Source organism: Nerophis lumbriciformis, linkage group LG17 (assembly GCF_033978685.3).
Source record: "Nerophis lumbriciformis linkage group LG17, RoL_Nlum_v2.1, whole genome shotgun sequence".
Taxonomy (NCBI): domain Eukaryota; kingdom Metazoa; phylum Chordata; class Actinopteri; order Syngnathiformes; family Syngnathidae; genus Nerophis; species Nerophis lumbriciformis.
Window position 1 is genome coordinate 30,343,222 of NC_084564.2, and position 20,995 is coordinate 30,364,216.

Genomic DNA, 20,995 nt, shown 5'->3' on the forward strand with positions numbered 1-20,995 from the left:
GACTCAAATTTTGGGTTAAATAATTCAACCCAATAGTTTGGTTGGGAATAGCCCAACATTAAGTTATCATAACTCAACTATTAGGTTGAATAATTCAACCCAATAGTTAGGTTATGAATTAATTAACATTAAGTTATCATGACTCAACTTTTGGGTTGATTAATTCAACCCAATAGTTTGGTTGGGAATAACCCAACATTAAGTTATCATACCTCAACTATTAGGTTGAATAATTCAACCCAATAGTTTGGTTGGGAATGACCCAACATTAAGTTATCATGACTCAACTTTTGGGTTGAATAATTCAACCCAATAGTTTGGTTGGGAATAACCCAACATTAAGTTATCATGACTCAAATTTTGGGTTAAATAATTCAACCCAACAGTTTGGTTGGGAATAACCCAACATTAAGTTATCATAACTCAACCATTAGGTTGAGTAATTCAACCCAATAGTTGGGTTATGAATCAATTAACATTAAGTTATCATGAATCAACTTTTGGGTTAAATAATTCAACCCAATAGTTTGGTTGGGAATAACCCAACATTAAGTTATCATGACTCAACTTTTGGGTTGAATAATTCAACCCAATAGTTTGGTTGGGAATAACCCAATAATAAGTTATCATGACTCAACTTTTGGGTTAAATAATTCAACCCAATAGTTTGGTTGGGAATAACCCAACATTAAGTTATCATGACTCAACTTTTGGGTTAAATAATTTAACGCAAAAGTTGGGTTGATAAAATTAACCTAAAATGTTGAGTTAAAATAACTCAAATAAGGGCTTTTTTCCTTTTCTGAACCAGTAGCTGGGTTAAAACTGGGTTATTTTTTAACCCAACATTTTTTAGTGTGTACTAAACAAAAAAAAAAGGTGAAATAACTGAAAACGTTTCTTCAAAATAGGCACCCTTTGCTCTGATTACTGCTTTGCACACTCTTGGCATTCTCTCCATGAGCTTCAATGTAATGGTTTTCACTTCCCAGGTGTCATAGTTTTGATGCCTTTAGTGACAATCTACAATGTAAATATCAATCAATCATCAATCAATCAATGTTTACTTATATAGCCCTAACTCACGAGTGTCTCAAAGGGCTGCACAAGCCACAACAACATCCTCGGCTCGGATCCCACATCAGGGCAAATCGTCATGAAAAATAAAGAAAACGCATTGAAATGAGAAGGTATGTCCAAACTCTTGGCCTGTACTGTATATAAAAGTGAAATAGAATAACATCAAATCAACATCAGATAAAATAGTGGCTTGACTTGTTTTGGTAAGAGTGTGTCCTATGGAGAGGTGTTAGGACACTTGGTCATCAAAATAAATAATGTTGTGGCCAATAAGTGCCTCTTGTTATATTTGTGGCTACATTTTAGATCAGTGTTTCTGATCATATATATACTATTATTAATAATAATAATGTATTTACATGTTGTGATCAGTATCAAATATTCCAAAATATATTAATAAATAGATTTATCATGTTTTCTTTTTGAATATAACTTTTTAAGATTTTAGATTTGTGAAATTGAATGTTTTGTTGTATTTGTGGTTACTGTGTTTAGTTTTTTTTAAGTCAGTTTTGTCAGGAAAATCTCTGGGGGCTTTTTGACAACAAACTCAAGAAACTGCAGTGCCGCACAGTTGGAGACTGGGGGAAAAAAGCGAGAAATTAGAAACACATCAAATTAGCCCTTAATTGGAAAAGAAAGGTCCATAAGTGTTATCCATGACTTCCAAATATGGAGAAGAGGAAAAGTCTGCTTAAAGGGCCTGAGTGAGCCCTCCTGATGATGCCTTCATGGACACGCTCTGCTGGATGTGTCACACACCTCTTTCTCATCTTCTCCTCCGACAGAGAAGGAGCAGGAGAGCGGGGAAGGAAAGCTTTTGTAACGTCCATGTTGGAGTGGAGTACAACACAGCTGGAGGGAGAAGAAGAGCCACAGCACCTGAGGGACAAACAGGAGGAGAGGAGGAGGATGTCCGTCACCTGGTCTGTGCCCATGTGCTGTCATCGTCAGAAGGGCTGAGGCAGGATTCCACGGGAAAGGTCAAAATAGGATTAAGGGCGTCAGGCGGGCGGGAAAGGCCAAAGGTCAGCCCTGCGTCTCTTTGCCCATCTCCCGTTCTCGCAGTCCACTCTTGCTCATCTTCATCTCTGTCAGCTGGATGTAGCGCAGCACGTTGGTGTCTGGCAACCAGAAACAGGTTTTTTTTTTAATGGTGGCACTTTATTCAAGCCAGTGTTTTTCAACCTTTTTTGAACCAAGACACATTTTTTGCGTTGAAAAAATGCGGCGGCACACCACCAGCAGAAATCATTAAAAAACAAAACTCAGTTGACAGTAAAAGGTTGTTGTCGCAATTGTTGGATATGACTTTAAAGCATAACCAAGCATGCATCAATATAGCTCTTATCTCAAAGTAGGTGTACTGTCACCACCTGTCACATCACACCCTGACTTATTTGGACTTTCTTGCTGTTTTCCTGTGTGTAGTGTTTTAGTTCTTGTCTTGCGCTCCTATTTTGGTGGCTTTTTCTCTTTTTTTGGTATATTCCTGGAGCAGTTTCATGTCTTCCTTTGAGCAATATTTCTCGCATCTACTTTGTTTTAGCGATCAAGAAAATTTCAGTTGTTTTTATACTTCTTTGTGGGGACATTGTTGATTGTCAGGTCATGTTCGGATGTACTTTGTCTTTGCTCCACAGTAAGTCTTTGCTGTCGTCCAGCATTCTGTCTTTGTTTACTTTGTAGCCAGTTCAGTTTTAATTTCGTTCTGCATAGCCTTCCCTAAGCTTCAATGCCTTTTCTTAGGGGCACTACCTTTTGTTTAATTTTTGTTTAAGCATTAGACACCTTTTTACCTGCACGCTGCCTCCCGCTGTTTCCGACATCTACAAAGCAATTAGCTACCTGCTGCCACCTACTGACATGGAAGAGTATTACACGGTTACTCTGCCAAGCTCCAGACAGCACAGACACTCAACAACAACACATCATTTGCAGACTGTAATTACTGGTTTGCAAAAAATATTTTTAACCCAAATAGGTGAAATTACATAATCTCCCACGGCACACCAGACTGTATCTCACGGTACACTAGTGGTTGAAAAACACTGTTCTAAGCAACAGTAAGCTAACGGGCTGTTTGGGACAAAGGCTCCCCCTGGAGCTGTGGAGGTGAATTTACTTATTTCTTATGAATGGATGATGCATCATGTTGTAATCATTAAATTAAATGGCCCTGATATGTCGAAAGGGATTAATAAATAATATTATTTTCCAATACCTCTATAACTGATAACAGTAGTTCAGCCGGGATATGCTCATTTCAAAATTCGATTTACAGCCCCGAAAATCTTTTCATTTCGATGCCCCGCCCTCCACTGTTTTAACCAATTAGAAAGTCTGTGAGTGTATTCACATCCAGGTTGCCAGTTACGCAATGCCATTTTCATCTGGCAACTGCCACTGGTAAAGTTACTAAACATGTCAGACCTTGGAAAATCTAAAAGGCCTCGTTACGATTCTCAACTAATTCATGACAAAGCCAGGAAAAAAATAGGATGCCTTTGAAAGATGGAGACGATTGAAGGCGCAGAAGATTTTTTCATCTGACGCCAAACTTGCTAATTTCCTCCTTGATAGGTAAATCGGTCATTTACGTTTTCTTATTACATGTAATAAATGGAAATGGACATTTGGTATGTAAACTATATTGTCCAATACTGTCTATGCTCTTGTCTAACAAAACTAGAATGTTCCTGCAACCAATGCTTAGTGTGATGGTGCTTCGCTCCTAGTGTAATGCTTAGCATGCCAGCCCGGTCAATGACACACCACCGTACAGGCTAACGGGGGAAATATATGCTCGTTAGCCTGTATGTCGATGTGTATTCCAACTGACAGGGCAAAATATATTTTTCTTTCCTTTCTTTAGTTTTGGGCGTACATTAGGCTGCTAAGCATGCTCTACTTATTGTAACCAGTATAACCATTGCTAGCATTGGTTGTAGTTGGTTTTAGTCTTTGTTTTCTGATAGTACTGACAATAACCATATGATTGCCTTTTGTTGTGATATTATACGCAGGCATGACATCCTTACTAGGTTGCCAAAGATTGGAACAAATCCATTAGAAGAAGACAGCCTGCCGTTTCCTTTAACTTAGACACACACATCTATACCTTTGGCCATTAAAAGCCAGTAATTTCCAGGAGTTATCTCACCTTCTGAGTAGCCTCTGATTTACTAATGTTTTCAAATGTTGAAAAAATGTGTAGAATAAATATTACATTTCTGTCAACGAAGGTTTGCTTCAGCCTGCGACACATACCGTATTTTTCGGACTATAAGTCGCAGTTTTTTTCATAGTTTGGCAGGGCTCCATTGCGACTTATATATATTTTTTTCCTTCTTTATTATGCATTTTCGGCAGGTGCGACTTATACTCCGATGCGACTTATACTCCGAAAAATACGGTAGTCATTTTGATAGTAGGCTAATATAGCTAATAAAAACACTTACGTCATGTGTTGCCTTCATTATAACACTTATATAAGACTTTTAAAGTCATTTTGATAGTAGGCTAGTATAGCTAATATATACACTTACATCATGTGTTGCCTTCATTATAACACTTATATAAGACTTTTAAAGTCATTTTGATAGTAGGCTATTATAGCTAATATACACACTTACATCATGTGTTGCCTTCATTATAACACTTATATAAGACTTTTATAGTCATTTTGATAGTAGGCTATTATAGCTAATATAGACACTTACATCATGTGTTGCCTTCATTATAACACTTATATAAGTCTTTTAAAGTCATTTTGATAGTAGGCTATTATATCTAATATAGACACTTACATCATGTGTTGCCGTCATTATAACACTTATATAAGACTTTTAAAATCATTTTTATAGTAGGCTATTATAGCTAATATAGACACTTACATCATGTGTTGCCTTCATTATAACACTTATATAAGACTTTTAAAGTCATTTTGATAATAGGCTATTATATCTAATATAGACACTTACGCCATGTGTTGACTTCATTATAACACTTATATCAGACTTTTAAAGTCATTTTGATAGTATCAATCAATCAATCAATGTTTATTTATATAGCCCAAAATCACAAGTGTCTCAAAGGGCTGCACAAGCCACAACAACATCCTCGGTACAGAGCCCACATAAGGGCAAGGAAAAACTCACCCCAGTTGGACGTCGATGTGAATGACTATGAGAAACCTTGGAGAGGACCCTTTAGTAGGCTAATATAGCTAATATAGACACATGTGTTGCCTTCATTATAACACTTATAAAAGACTTTTAAAGTCATTTTGATAGTAGGCTAAAATAGACACTTACGTCATGTGTTCCTTATAAGACGTATATACAACTTTTTATTTGTTTTTTTTGTATTTTTGGTCCAATATGCCTCTTTCACTGTTTTGGGTTGCCGACCCCTGGCTTAACCTAATGAGTTACTGTGGCTACTAGGTGTCCCCAGATCGCATAAGTCAATTACAGATGGATATTCATAAATAAGTCATTTCCCTTAATTAAGCTATTTTAAGATTCCTCACTACAAAATAACCAACGTATGTATGATTCATGCAGGATCCATATTGGCCAATATTCAAGGCTCCATTCAAGTGACAAGGTGGTATCCTTATATAAAGGCCTAAGGATTTGTATGGGTGTCTAACTTGTTTTCATCCATTGCAGTCACTAAAATCCTCACCTGTAGGCTCGCGGCTCTTGGCGTCTTTCAGGTAGCGTAGGGCACACTCATAGTCGCCCAAGTGGTAGAAGGCAATGCCGGCGCGGTACATGGCCTTGAAGTGATCCCTCTGATGACTCAGCACCTTCAGACAGTACTCCTTCACCCGCTCATAGTTGACCAGCTCGGACTGCAACAGACAAGCTGCCACCAGCAGGGGGAGCCAAAGAGAGAGAAGGTTGGTCACTAAGAAGGTATTCTACCTGCAAGAGTGATGTGGAAATCATGGATTTGGCTCCTTTTATAGAGTCACACAGGGTGCCAGCGAGCTGACTATAAATAGACAATAGTAATGTCGCACAGGCCGGAAAAGACATCAAAAAGTGGCGTAAGCACTTCTGTCCCCTCTGGCAGGGGCCGCAATGTTCTCTGCTGTAAAGACAAGCCATGTAGAAACAAGAACTCAAAATGAGCATGACTGACAAAAAGGTGTGAACTCTTCTAGAACATTCCTAGGCAAAAGTATTTGGCTCCGGCAGGATGTGACGTTCTGGGAAGAACTGAAGGCAATAGAGCCTGTTTGTTGAGTTTGTGGGGCCATTTTTGTTCCAGTTCATCCCAAACAGATTTGATATTGTTTAGTGTGCCTTTACGGACCTTGCTTTGTGGGAATAGTCAAGGGAAGTTTCTGGTGGACAAAGTTAGAAGCATCCCATTTTTCATAAAAAATGAGGTGGAGGTGAGTCTAGTCTGGATAGTTGTGTGTCTACTACATACATACTAGGGTTGTCCCGATACCAATATTTTGGTTCCGGTATCGGTACCAAAAACGATTTCGATAATTTTTTAAATAAAGGGGACCACATTATTAGCTTTATTTTAACAAAAAATCTTAGGGTACATTAAACATATGTTTCTTATTGCAGTTAAGTCCTTCAATAAAATAGTGAACATACTAGACAACTTGTCTTTTAGTAGTAAGTAAACAAACAAATACTCCTAATTAGTCTGCTGACATATGCAGTAACATATTGAGTCATTTATCTACCTATTATTTTGTCTACATTATTAAGGACAAGTGGTAGAAAATTAAATATTAATCTACTTGTTCATTTACTGTTAATATCTGCTTATTTTCTGTTTTAACATGTTCTATCTACACTTCTGTTAAAATGTAATCATTACTTATTCTTCTCTTCTTTGATACTTTACATTAGTTTTGGATGATACCAGAAATTTAGGTATCGATCCGATACCAAGTAGTTACAGGATCATACATTGGTCATATTCAAAGTCCTCATGTGTCCAGGGACATATTTACTGAGTTTATAAACATAATATACATTTTTTTTAAAACAAAAAAAGATTTTGTGACGTTAAAAAATATCGCTGTAATCATAGTACTATCGACTAGATACACTCCTGGTATCACTTGGTATCATTACAGTGGATGTCAGGTGTAGATCCACCCATGACAGTTGTTTACATTGTGATGCCGGTGAGCTATTGTATCCTCCTACGGTTTGTAGTGAAGCATGTTTAGCTATTCCTCATTCTGCAGTGATAATGCTACTTGGAAGAAACTTATTTTATTTGTCGCCATGGAGGCGAGCATGTCTTAAAGCAGAGGGCGTTTCAGTGTTACAACTCTGTTTCAACATGTTCTATCTACACTTCTTTTAAAATGTAATAATCACTTATTCTTCTGTTGTTTGATACTCTACATTGGTTTTGGATCATACCACAAATTTGGGTATCGATCTGATACCAAGTAGTTACAGGATCATACATTGGTCATATTCAAAGTCCTCATGTGTCCAGGGACATATTTACTGAGTTTATAAACATCCATCCATCCATTTTCTACCGCTTATTCCCTTCGGGGTCGCTGGAGCCTATCTCAGCTACAATCGGGCGGAAGGCGGGGTACACCCTGGACAAGTCGCCACCTCATCGCAGGGCCAACACAGATAGACAGACAACATTCACACTCACATTCACACACTAGGGACCATTTAAACATAATATACATTTTTTTAAAAAGCAAAAAAAGATTCTGTGACGTTAAAAAATATCGCTGTAATCATAGTATTATCGACTAGATACACTCCTGGTATCACTTGGTATCATTACAGTGGATGTCAGGTGTAGATCCACCCATGACAGTTGTTTACATTGTGATGCCGGTGAGCTATTGTATCCTCCTACGGTGTGTAGTGAAACATGTTTAGCTATTCCTCGTTCTGCAATGATAATGCTACTTGGAAGAAACTTACTTTATTTGTCGCCATGGAGGCGAGCATGTCTTAAAGCAGTGGGCGTTTCAGTGTTACAACTCTGTTTCAACATGTTCTATCTACACTTCTTTTAAAATGCAATAATCACTTATTCTTCTGTTGTTTGATACTCTACATTGGTTTTGGATCATACCACAAATTTGGGTATCGATCCGATACCAAGTAGTTACAGGATCATACTTTGGTCATATTCAAAGTCCTCATGAGTCCAGGGACATATTTACTGAGTTTATAAACATAATATGAATTTTTTTAAAAGGAAAAAAGATTTTGTGACGATAAAAAATATAGATAGTGGTATCGACTAGATACGCTCTTGTACTTGGTATCATTACCGTGGATGTCAGGTGTAGATCCACCCATGGCGTTTGTTTACATTGTGACGCCGGTGAGCTAGGGTGTGTAGTGAAGCATGTTTAGCTATTCCTCGTCCTGCAGTAATCTGATTTGAACATTTATTATTTGATAGCACTGTTTTTATTTACGATTTACCCCACCCTCCGCCCAATTGTAGCTGAGATAGGCTCCAGCGCCCCCCGCGACCCCAAAGGGAATAAGCGGTAGAAAATGGATGGATGGACAACGTGCCAACTTCACCGGTTTTGGGTTTTGTACCTCCGTTTACTTCGGAAGTCAGCGGAACTTGTTTTGGTTCTCTTTGCAGTGTTCGATCCGGCAAATGCATTCTGTGGCGTCCATCCCCTGCAGCTAATGCCCTCCATAACTTCATTACTGAAGACACACACAGCTTTTAGTCCACGGAAGGTTTTAAATGACTGCCGCCCCCACGGCTCAGATGTCTTATCGCTCAAACGCCGCTCCTCTGCTCATTGTAACCGATTTGTTTGTACTTTCAGCTTCTTGCCCTTCCGTCTTTGCCAGTGTTCGGATCTTTTTCCCCATATCAGAAAAGCTCTCCCCTCCCCGTTTGCACCCCACTGTCCTCATGTGTCATGCTTCTTTTTTAACCATCCTCTCATCCCTTCCTCTTGCCTCTCCGTGCCCTTGACACACACACACACACACACACACACACACACACACACACACACACACACACACACACACACACACACACACACACACACACACACACACAGATCTTTGTGAAAAACATGAGTCAGGACTATTAGCCGGGAGGAAGGGTGAATCAGGAGTGTGAGACAGAGGGGCGGGTTGGTCTACAAGAAATGAGGGACAGGGCCGCTTAAAAGCAGGTGGGATCAGGAATACGGGAGGAGGTGAGAATCATGGGAGTCTGCAGTTTGTTCAAAGCTGTTGTTGCCTGACCTGTCATCCTCTGTCAGTGTAAGAGTGTGTGTACAAAAAAGCGAGTGTGAGGTCAGGTCAGCGAGGGCAACAGCAAGGCACACGTTCGTGTTTCAGTCTTTACTTAAAAGGGTCATATTATGATTTTTTTTTCTACTTTCAAAACACTTCATTTGGTCTACATCAGTGTTTTTCAACCACTGTGCCGCGGCACACTAGTGTGCCGTGAGATACAGTCTGGTGTGCCGTGGGAGATTATGTAATTTCACATATTTGGGTTAAAATATTTTTTGCAAACCAGTAATTATAGTCTGCAAATGATGTGTTGTTGTTGAGTGTCGGTGCCGTCTAGAGCTCGGCAGTGTAACCGTGTAATACTCTTCCATATCAGTAGGTGGCAACAGGTAGCTAATTGCTTTGTAGATGTCGGAAACAGCGGGAGGCAGTGTGCAGGTAAAAAGGTGTCTAATGCTTAAACAAAAAGTAAACAAAAGGTGAATGCCCCTAAGAAAAGGCATTGAAGTTTAGGGAAGGCTATGCAGAACGAAACTAAAACTGAACTGGCTACAAAGTAAACAAAAACAGAATGCTGGACGACAGCAAAAACTTACTGTGGAGCAAAGACGGCGTCCACAATGTACATTCGAACATGACATGACAATCGACATCGATAAACGAATCAAAATTGAAGAAATTGTACCGGAAAGTTCATGACTTTGTAGTCGATCAATAATTTATAATTAATAATAATTTATAATTTGACACGGCAAATATAAACAAAACAAAACACCGGCGGAAAGCGGTAATCGATTAAAAAAATATATATCTGCATCCTGGTGATGCGCAGAGTTCCGGAAATTCGCGTTTGTTCTGATTTCAATGCGTAAAAAGACACAAAAAGAGCAATACAACAGCGAGTTTTTCCTCTTTGAGCCAGAAAACTGTTATGTTTGTATAAATATATCAATGAACTTGGACATCAACATCACCAGCCATTAACTATCAACAAAAACATATAATGATAGCAGCCACTAATCAATTTTACGTCTATTATTACACACCCTTATGTGCATCAAGCTAGTCAATCTCAGCATCCTGTTGCCTGCAAGTCGTCACCATGGTTACCGACTCTGGAAATAAAAAAGGATGCCTTGTTGCCAAAACCAGCCGGCCGATTGTCTTCACTCCTGTGGTTATGTTTTTTTCCTTTTTGTTTGTGTGAAATATTTTGAATACTATCTGACTGAAACCTGAATTATTTAGATGCATGTTTTGTATTATCAGGAATACTTAGTAAACAAATTGTTTAAATAATCTCTCCTGTGAATGATTGCGGGCAACGGACACATGCACGTCTCCTGTCGAGGCCAATGAACTCCTTTTTTCCCCGGTGAAATAGCTAGTAGATTGCCCGGGTGCCTTAATGAGGCCCCCGGGCCTGGCCGTGGTCCTATCATCAAGCTAAAATATATCAGTGATTTTCAGAGTCAAGGATGTCCGCTGAGTAGCACACAGTGCCTGTCAACAACGCGAGTGCATAACGCTGAATAATTCAGCATGAACATGAGGGAATGGACCCAGTCGATACCTATTCAAGTGTTGTGGTGTTTGTTGGTCAACGCTGCTTTGACAAAAATGGTGTTCTACTCTGTAACATGTGGCACTTAGGAGCAGGGTTGCAAAATTCCGGGAATATTCAAAGTTGGAAACTTTCCATGGGAATTTAACGGGAATATATGGGAATTAAAGGGAATTAATGGGAAATTAATGGGAATAAACATTGAATGCAACATGCTAGATCTTGCAGTATGATTATTAGCTAAAACAACCTGATTTAATGCAAATTCAGTAGAATTTCAACCCTAAACAGCGCATTCCTCAATCACATGTGCAGAAAATTCCCAGCATGCTACACACTACAGCAGGGCTATTGAGGCCACACTAGTATTTGAGTCCAAGGACTTCATCCAGTCAATATACTGGATATTACTGGGGTAAATGTATTTGATCTATGGTATTTAAGTTGAATAGAGGTGTAATTGCTTGTTATTGTATGACTGTAGACTAGGGATGTCCCGATCCAGGTTTTTGCACTTCCGATCCGATACTGATATTGTTTTTGCATTTCCGATCCGATACCGATACTAACCGATACCGATACTGACCTATACTGGCCTATCCGAGCATGTATTAAAGTTTAAAGTTATTTAGCCTACTTAGTTGTCAGAATCATGTTGAAAAGGGTTTTAGTACTCTTGATAACAACTAGCCAGCTGAATTAGGGGAGTTTGAATAATACACAATGGTTGGTAACAAGAAACTAACCTGTTTATTCAAGGATAAACACAAAATAGACAAAATTATACATGACAAACAGAAATGGCATCATTGAAACTAGGGCTGGGCGATATGGCCTTTTTTTAATATTGCGATATTTTAAGGCCATATTGTAATACACAATATATATCTCGATATTTTGCCTTAGCCTTGAATGAACACTTGATGCATATAATCACAGCAGTATGATGATTCTATGTGTTTTGATTGATTGATTGAGACTTTTATTAGTAGGTTGCACAGTGAAGTACATATTCCGTACAATTGACCACTAAATGGTAACACCCCAATAAGTTTTTCAACTTGTTTAAGTCGGGGTCCACTTAAATTGATTCATGATACAGATATATACTATCAGATATATACTATCATCATAATACAGTCATCACACAAGATAGTCACATTGAATTATTTACATTATTTATAATCCAGGGTGTGGAGGGGGGCGCCGGATGTAAGTGTCAAAAAGACAGCCAAAAGAGTTTGATATGAGAATAAATCTAAAGTTAAAATATAGGGTAGAAATGCACCCATTTGCAGGAAATGTAGTCTTGATTTTCAAATGTTTCTTTCAAGGCTTGCATGTCTACATTAAAACATTCTTCTTCATACTGCATTAATATATGCTACTTTTAAACTTTCATGCAGAGAAGGAAATCACAACTAAAAAAATGACTAATTTTTTCATACGGTGTTGATCCGGAAATTTTTGCCTCAGCATTTTGATGGTGTGGACGTGTGGCACCGAATGGAGATAAGCGTCTCGACAGACGTCACAATATTTGAACAATGATGACGAAAACTGTTTTCTCTGTCGTGTCCGTGTGTCGAAAATTGTTATTCGCTTATTTTTTTATTTGATTTTGTGCGTGGCATAGATTTGCTATGCGCAGAGGACGCTTAAACAGTGCCAATTGCACAGGCGAGCACCTTAGAGGGAGCGTTGCTCGCACGGCTGCGCTAGTATCACAGCTAACGTTAGCCATGCTGCTATCTCTCTGCTCGGGGAGGACGTATACGTATGTGACGTATGACGTGACAGTATGTGACGTGTGTAAGAAGGTGCGCTTGCTGTCTGTGAGAGGGAGACACAGGACAGAGTGAGAAGAGCCTGTCGTTTAATGCCAGCAGCTAAAAGCAACTGCGTGCCTGTGGATGTGTTGAAGGTGGGCTGGAAAATGCGGAACGGAAATTAGGGAGCAGCAGAAAAGTGGAATGTATTATTTAAATCGGTGCGTTGGAAAACACGGATCGGAGTTTTTTTTTAAACTGGATCTGGATCGGCATTTTCCCATGCCTTGCCGATACGCAATTTTTGGCAAATATCGGCAGCCGATCCGATCCAAATATCGGATCGGGACATCCCTACTGTAGACTACTACAGCAGACTTCCACTCAAGCGAGCTAGTTGTTCCTGTACTTGTTAAATGATTTTGGGGCTAATATCTCTAGCTAGCTAGGTTTATGTACCACCATAGTCTCATAATGAACCGAAAAAATTTCTCCGTTAGCCGTGATGCTAATTTTCTCTATGTTAAACCCCATTCATTTATGCTAACAACGCTAGCGATCCGAATTTACCTTTTTTGTGATCTGTAAAGTTCAACTAGCAAATACTAAATCACACCTCTGCCTTCTTTTCTGCTAGCCATTCTGTTATCATACAAGAATGTAGGTTATAGTTTTATTTAGCATGCTGATTGAGTGTTCATTTATTCATCTAGCCTATTTCTGATCATTTGTCCATCAGTAAAATATTTTTAAAGACTACTCCAATCATTTAGCTGACTATTTATATCTGTGTGGCATTGCATTAGTGTTTTACAAAAATAAATAATTACAAACAGAATAATGCCACGTACACCATCTGATGTGTGGAGACATTTCACTCCAACCAATGTAGGCAGAAAAGCCGTGTACATTTGCAAATACTGTGCAAAGAGCTACATCAAAAATGCCACAAAGATGCCGCAGCATATAGACAAGTGCCTAATAATATGTCGTTATTGTAATTCCCCATTAATTTCCATTACTTCCTATTAATGCCCATATATTCCCATTAATTCCCATGGACGGTGTCCAACTTTGAATAATCCAAAAATGGTCAATATTTCCAAACTTCCCGAGCTTAACTTCCCGTGGTAAATTTGCGGAAATTTACCGGAAACTTTCCACCCCTTTGCAACCCTACTTAGGAGCACAGTTTAGTGTTAGTCTACCATGTTTTTGTTAATGCTTCTGATAGGTCAGCTCTTACAAAGATGATATAAACATGAGCAGAATTTCAGGTGGTCGGGTATTGAACACTGTTGTTTTTACAGCCGTTCTGCACACACCTGCCCATCCCACTCCTCATTAGTGTACATGAGCACAGCTTTCAGGGGATATTCTGTTACAGTTTGTATCACTTAATGGCCGAAACGCTTTATCTGTAGGTTGACACCAAGGCCATATCTTGCTAACAAAAAGTTACGTTTCCTCATGGCGGTAGTTGGCGTGACCTCAAAATGCGGAGACAGAAGACGACATGCAGGTAGGTATTATATGTAATTCCCCCAAAACACAAGGAGAGTGCAGCAAGGAGGTGCACATGAAGCATAGTATAGCATAATGTCCTTAGCCAGGCATGGCCCATGTGAAACAAACATTGACATCAGGCAACCGTGGCCCTCGTCATTTTGCCGTAAGCCCTAAAAAAATTGACCAAAATTTGCGGCAAGAACATGCCGTGACCGTCCTTGACTTTTTACTTGTTAATGGACGAGGGATGTAACAGTAAATGGTATGATGATAATTTGCGATAAAATTCTAGACGGTTAGTAATATTGTCTAATTTTTTAATTACCAAAAGAAACATCATTTATTAAAGGTCTACTGAAATTAACTTTTTTTATTTAAACGGGGATAGCAGATCCATTCTATGTCATACTTGATCATTTCGCGATATTGCCATATTTTTGCTGAAAGGATTTAGTATAGAACAACGACGATAAAGTTCGCAACTTTTGGTCGCTGATAAAAAAAAGCCTTGCCTGTACCAGAAGTAGCGTGACGTCACAAGTTGAAAGTCTCCTCACATTTCCCCATTGTTTACACCAGCAGCGAGAGCGATTCGGACCAAGAAAGCGACGATTACCCCATTAATTTGAGCCAGGATGAAAGATTCGTGGGTGAGGAACGTGAGAGTGAAGTATTAGAGTGCAGTGCAGGACGCATCTTTTTTCGCTCTGACCGTAACTTAGGTACAAGGGCTCATTGGATTCCACACTCTCTCCTTTTTCTATTGTGGATCACGAATTTGTATTTTAAACCACCTTGGATACTATATCCTCTTGAAAATGAGAGTCGAGAATGCGAAATGGACATTCACAGTGACTTTTATCTCCACGACAATACATCGGTAAAGCACTTTAGCTACGGAGCTAACGTGATAGCATTGGGCTTAACTGCAGATAGAAACAAAAGAAATAAACCCCTGACTGGAAGGATAGACAGAAAATCAACAATACTATTAAACCATGGACACGGTTAATGCTTTCCAGCCTGGCGAAACTTAACAATGCTGTTGCTAACGACGCCATTGAATCTAACTTAGCTACGGACCTCGACAGAACTATGGTAAAAACATTAACTCTCCACCTACGCCAACCCTCATCTGCTCATCAACACCGAAGCTCACCTGTGTTCCAGCGATCGATGGAGCGACGAAGGACTTCACCCGATCATCGATGCGGTCGGCGGCTAGCGTCGGATAGCGCGTCTGCTATCCAAGTCAAAGTCCTCCTGGTTGTGTTGCTGTAGCCAGACGCTAATACACCGATCGCATCTACAGCTTTCTTCTTTGCAGTCTCCATTGTTCATTAAACAAATTGCAAAAGATTCACCAACACAGATGTCCAGAATACTGTGGAATTTTGCAATGAAAACTGAGCTTTTTGTATTGGATACAATGGCGTCCCAATACTTCCGTTTCAACCATCGACGTTACGCGCTTACGTCATCATACCTACACGTTTTCAACCGGAAGTTTCGCAGGAAATTTAAAATTGCACTTTATAAGTTAACCCGGCCGTATTGGCATGTGTTGCAATGTTAAGATTTCATCATTGATATATAAACTATCAGACTGCGTGGTCGGTAGTAGTGGGTTTCAGTAGGCCTTTAATGCATTTTAGGCAACACGATGTCAGGCGCATGCGCACTAGCGTCGTTTGGCTTGATAATCATGGCGGACTAAGGACACGGACTTTGCTCGGGAGATTTCCCCTCGGAGTAAACGGAGCCAAGCGCTTGGTTTAACCTCATTTTCCCTCGCTTCCCGTCATGTGTTTAAGAGCGCACTGCTGTGTTTGGATGGAGACAGGTGTGGACACTACTGGAGACACTTGTCTCCAAAGTATACAGCGAAGGAAAAAAAAACATTTGATGTGTGAACGTTGTCACTACTTGTTTATAAAGTCTTTAGTTTGCTGACTGGGATGTTCACTCATCCTTTATTTAACTGCAAACTGTATCAGTGTTCAAATAACATCAATTTGAGGTCAAATGTTTTGTCATCTCATCCAACTGAACAACGGCTGTAAAGATTGTGTATTCAATGTGAGAGGTGTCACTCCTCTTTGTTTTTGTTAGCCAAACTGTCGTACTGAACAAATTGAAGAACAAAGCTTGTTTATTAGACTTCGTCTTCATTAGCCAAACTGCTTTGTGTTTTATATTGATATCAAAAAGTAAACGCAAGGTTTTTATATATTACTTGTGTTTTTTTTCATGTCACAAAGGTATTACTTCAAAATCCATTCATGAGACATAGCATTTTGTTAATGTGTTAATGTGTATAGTTAAATCCTACACGACATATTTCTGCTCAAACTCTTAATGGATCTGTCCCGGTACATAACTTAAAAAAATAATAATAATAATGGAAAAAAAATACCTCCCTCTATCAAAATGTATTAATGAATAAAAAAAACAGTTATATATATACACATATATATATATATATATGTGTATATATATATATATATATATATATATATATATATATATATATATATATATATATATATATATATGTGTGTGTATATATATATATATAATGTATATGAATGGAGGGATGTATATAAATATGCATGCATGCATGCTTTGGAGCCCCTGCCTCGAAAGAAAATAATGTTTGCCTTGGTGCCCTTCTAACTTGCCTTTGTGCCCTAAAATATGAGCCCTCCTTTAAACCAACACTTGCCTTGACCTTAAAAAGTTACAATTTGAGGCCTGTGAAACCAACATAAACCAAGATACAGTGAGCAATTAACGAGGCAAAAGTAAACAGTGATGCTGGCTTATAAAGCCCTCTGATGATTAAACCAAGGCAGGTGAGTGTCATGATCACTAAACAGAGTCAGGTGTGCCCAATCAGCCAAAAGTGACAACAAAAGGAGGAAAGGAGTGCTGAAAACAGAAATAAACACCAAAACACAGGAAAAAACAATCTGTAAAGTCAGGAGCAATCCAGACACAAAAGACACGGTAAGGCTGAATACCATATTGAATATAAGACGACTCCTGCTTTCGAAGGGTTTAAAATAAATACAATCTAAGATATTTTTTTTCCGGTGAAATAGCTAATAGATTGTAATAAAAAAAAAAAAAAGACATGTTTCTTAGTAACTGAACAGTTGTTTAATAACCATTATCTTAAAATTAGCATCATAACTCCTCCTCTGTTGTTTACTAACCTGACAACACCCAGGAAAACCACATCTCCACAGGTCAGTAGTGTATGTGAGCGACAGGAAGAAAAGCATTACTTGCATATATGACGTTTTTTTTTTCCCAGACTTTTTTTCTCGCTAGAAAACACGGTCTTATATTCGAGGTCAAAATGAAAGAAAGTAATTTTGATACCATTACACTCCAGTTGAAGGTGGTGGTTAAAGTTAAAGTTAAAGTACCAATGATAGTCACACACACACTAGGTGTAGCGAAATTATTCTCTGCATTTGACCCATCACCCTTGATCACCCTCTGGGAGGTGAGGGGAGCAGTGAGCAGCAGCGGTGGCCGCGCCCGGGAATCATTTTTGGTGATTTAAACCCCAATTCCAACCCTTGATGCTGAGTGCCAAGCAGGGAGGTAATGTCTCCCACTTTTAAAATCTTTGGAATGACTCGGCCGGGGTTTGAACTCACGACCTACCCATCTCAGGTTGGACACTCTAACCACTAGGTGATACACATTACACAGTTTGCGTAATGTGCATTACAATTTTTCTTTTGTTATATTCTTATTTGTACTGTTATATTTGTATTCTTGTTGTTGCTTTTTATTAGGGACCGCAATGTCCCTTTGGGACAGAAGACCCTATTGTAATTGTAAGGTTTTATTATTATTATACCGGCAGCCTCTTTGAGCTGTAATTTGACCCCCCTTAACATGCTTCAAAACTCACCAAATTGGACACACACATCAGGACTGGCGAAAATTGCCATCTACTAAAAAAACCAAACCCCAAAACTCAAAATTGCGCTCTAGCGCCTCCTAGGAAAAAACACAGACAAAACTGCCTATAACTTCCAGTAGGAATGTCGTAGAGACATGAAACAAAAACCTCTATGTAGGTCTCACTTAGACCTAGATTTCATACACTGACATCCTTCAGCAAAAATCAACAGGAAGTTGGCAATTCCCCCTTCAAAACAAAAGTTTTGTAGAAACGGTCACTTTTGCCTCTTTGAGCTGTAATTTGACCCCCTTAACATGCTTCAAAACTCACCAAACTGGACACACACATCAGGACCGGCGAAAATTGCGACCTAATGAAAAAAAAAAAATCCCAAAACTCAAAATTGCGCTCTCCTAGGAAGAAAACACAGACAAAACTGCTCCTAGGAAGAAAACACAGACAAAATTGCCTGTAACTTCCAGTAGGAATGTCGTAGAGACATGAAACAAAAACCTCTATGTAGGTCTCACTTAGACCTGCATTTCATAAATTGACAACCCCCAGCAAAAATCAACACAAAGTTTGCAATTCCCCCTTCAAAACAAAAGTTTTGTAAAAACCGGTCACATTTTTTCAAACATTATCTCCTCTGAGCGTGTTCGTCGTGTCGGCTTCAAACTAGCACAGGAGAGAGATTGAACCCTCCTGATTAAAAGTTGACGAAAGAGTTTTAATTACTGCTCCGGTTTGGATTTTATGTGCCGTCCAAGTTGGTCCCGTCCATCGTTGCTTGCAGCTTTAATTTTTATTTTTATTGTAATATTTTCTATCTTATTTCCATTTATACCCCCATTATTTCCTTTTTAATTTTTAAATTTGATCTCAATTCTGTACACTGCTGCTGGAATTTTTAATTTGCCTGAGGGAACTCTCCTGAACAAATCAATAAAGTACTATCCATCTATCTATCTATCCATCTATCTATCTATCTATCTATCTATCTATCTATCTATCTATCTATCTATCTATCTATCTATCTATCTATCTATCTATCTATCTATCTATCTATCTATCTATCTATCTATCTATCTATCTATCTATCTATCTATCTATGTCAAGCAACTATTAAAAAAAGGAATCAAGGTTTCCACAAACACACACACACACATTGACACAGGAATTATAAGTTACTGTGATTCACAAGTCTCGAAATAATAATTGATAAAAGTCCCCTCAAAAAACAAGGCTGAATGTACAAGACCTGAGCACAAGTGATGACTGGCCTGCTGCACCCTATTGGCCCATTAGGAAGATGGAAAGCATGCCAGAGGAAGTGTAGTGTGGTGAGATGCATTAAGGGTGTGATAATGACGTACAGTACAGGACCACTGCAGCAGGTTGGGTAAGCACACGCACACGCACGCACGCACACACACACACGCACACACACACACACACACACACAAAGACTGAAACCTCATTAAAACAGCAAAGCACATCAGTGAAATACCACGCTGTACAATAATTAGAGCCAGTGTGGCGCTCTCAGAGTGGCTTTTTAATCCAACTTGCCATCCAGGTATCGATCCGATAGAAGTAGTTACAGGATCATACATTGGTCATATTCATACTTGCCAACCCTCCCGGATTTTCCGGGAGACTCCCGAAATTCAGCGCCTCTCCCGAAAACCTCCCGGGACAAATTTTCTCCCGAAAATCTCCCGAAATTCAGGCGGAGCTGGAGGCCACGCCCCCTCCAGCTCCATGCGGACCTGAGTCCGCTTTCCCACGATATAAACAGTGTGCCTGCCCAATCACATTATAACTGTAGAATGATCGAGGGCGAGTTCTTGGTTTCTTATGTGGGTTTATTGTTAGGCAGTTTCATTAACGTCCTCCCAGCGCGGTAACAACACACAACAACAGCAGTCATGTTTTATTCTACCGTAAAGCAGTTCGTCTGCCGTAAACAGCAATGTTGTGACACTCTTAAACAGGACAATACTGCCATCTATAACATCAATAACATATACGGCTTTTAGAGAGTGCAGTGCACAACTGCGCACACAACAAGGAGACGAAGCAGAAGAACGAGGAAGATACAGCCATGGCGACGCCGACGACGAGTAAGATGAAGAAATACGCTTTGTTGCACCTTTCCTGCCTGAGTCCGGCGATTAGTTGCAAATCTTGCTTTATTGATTGCTTGCACACAGCCAATCCAACACAAAACAAACTAGTCCCCGCCCGCACTCACGCTACCGCTCCCTCTCTTCTCTCGCCCACACACTCACTGACGTCCCTCACCTCACATGCTCACCTATTAAAGGGCCACACACACACACATACGCTACTCTCATAACAGCTTGTAAGTTCCAAGCCGCAGCTGCGATTGGACCTGGATAGCCTCCGGGAAGAAGTAGTGCACTACCAAGTGCTTGGCACTGAAGATCTTCCTCAGGAAGCAAAGATTGACTGGTTTTGGGCCATGCTAGGGAGAGATGGAAGATTCCAGACTCTAATACATTTGATGAAAGCACTTTTGTGCGTGCCACACATCAATGCATCATCAGAGAGGGTGTTCAGCATGGTTAGAAAAATAGTGACAGAGAATAGAACAAGGATGGACAATTCAACCCTTAACTCAACAATGAGTAGATGAGTGTTATGTGTGTGTATATGTGTAAATAAATGAACACTGAAATTCAAGTATTTATTTTATTTATATATACATATATATATATAGCTAGAATTCATTGAAAGTCAAGTATTTCTTATATATATATATATGAAATACTTGACTTGGTGAATTCTAGCTGTAAATATACTCCTCCCCTCTTAACCACGCCCCAACCACCTCTTCTTCATACTGCATTAATATATGCTACTTTTAAAC

At 39.3% G+C, this 20,995-nt stretch overlaps 1 protein-coding gene across 1 annotated transcript in view; it reads right to left on the bottom strand.

The window, feature by feature from the left end:
• Positions 1 to 933: 933 nt before the first annotated feature.
• The window catches only part of ttc9b (tetratricopeptide repeat domain 9B), a 54,426-nt gene continuing 34,364 nt past the window's right edge, over positions 934 to 20,995 (bottom strand). The window contains exons 2-3 of the mRNA XM_061972111.1: positions 5,773 to 5,955; positions 934 to 2,204 (exon numbers count right to left, since the gene is read on the bottom strand). Coding sequence (XP_061828095.1) covers positions 2,110 to 2,204; positions 5,773 to 5,955 — 278 coding nt within the window. The 3' untranslated portion in view covers positions 934 to 2,109. The remainder of the gene's footprint in view (positions 2,205 to 5,772; positions 5,956 to 20,995) is intronic.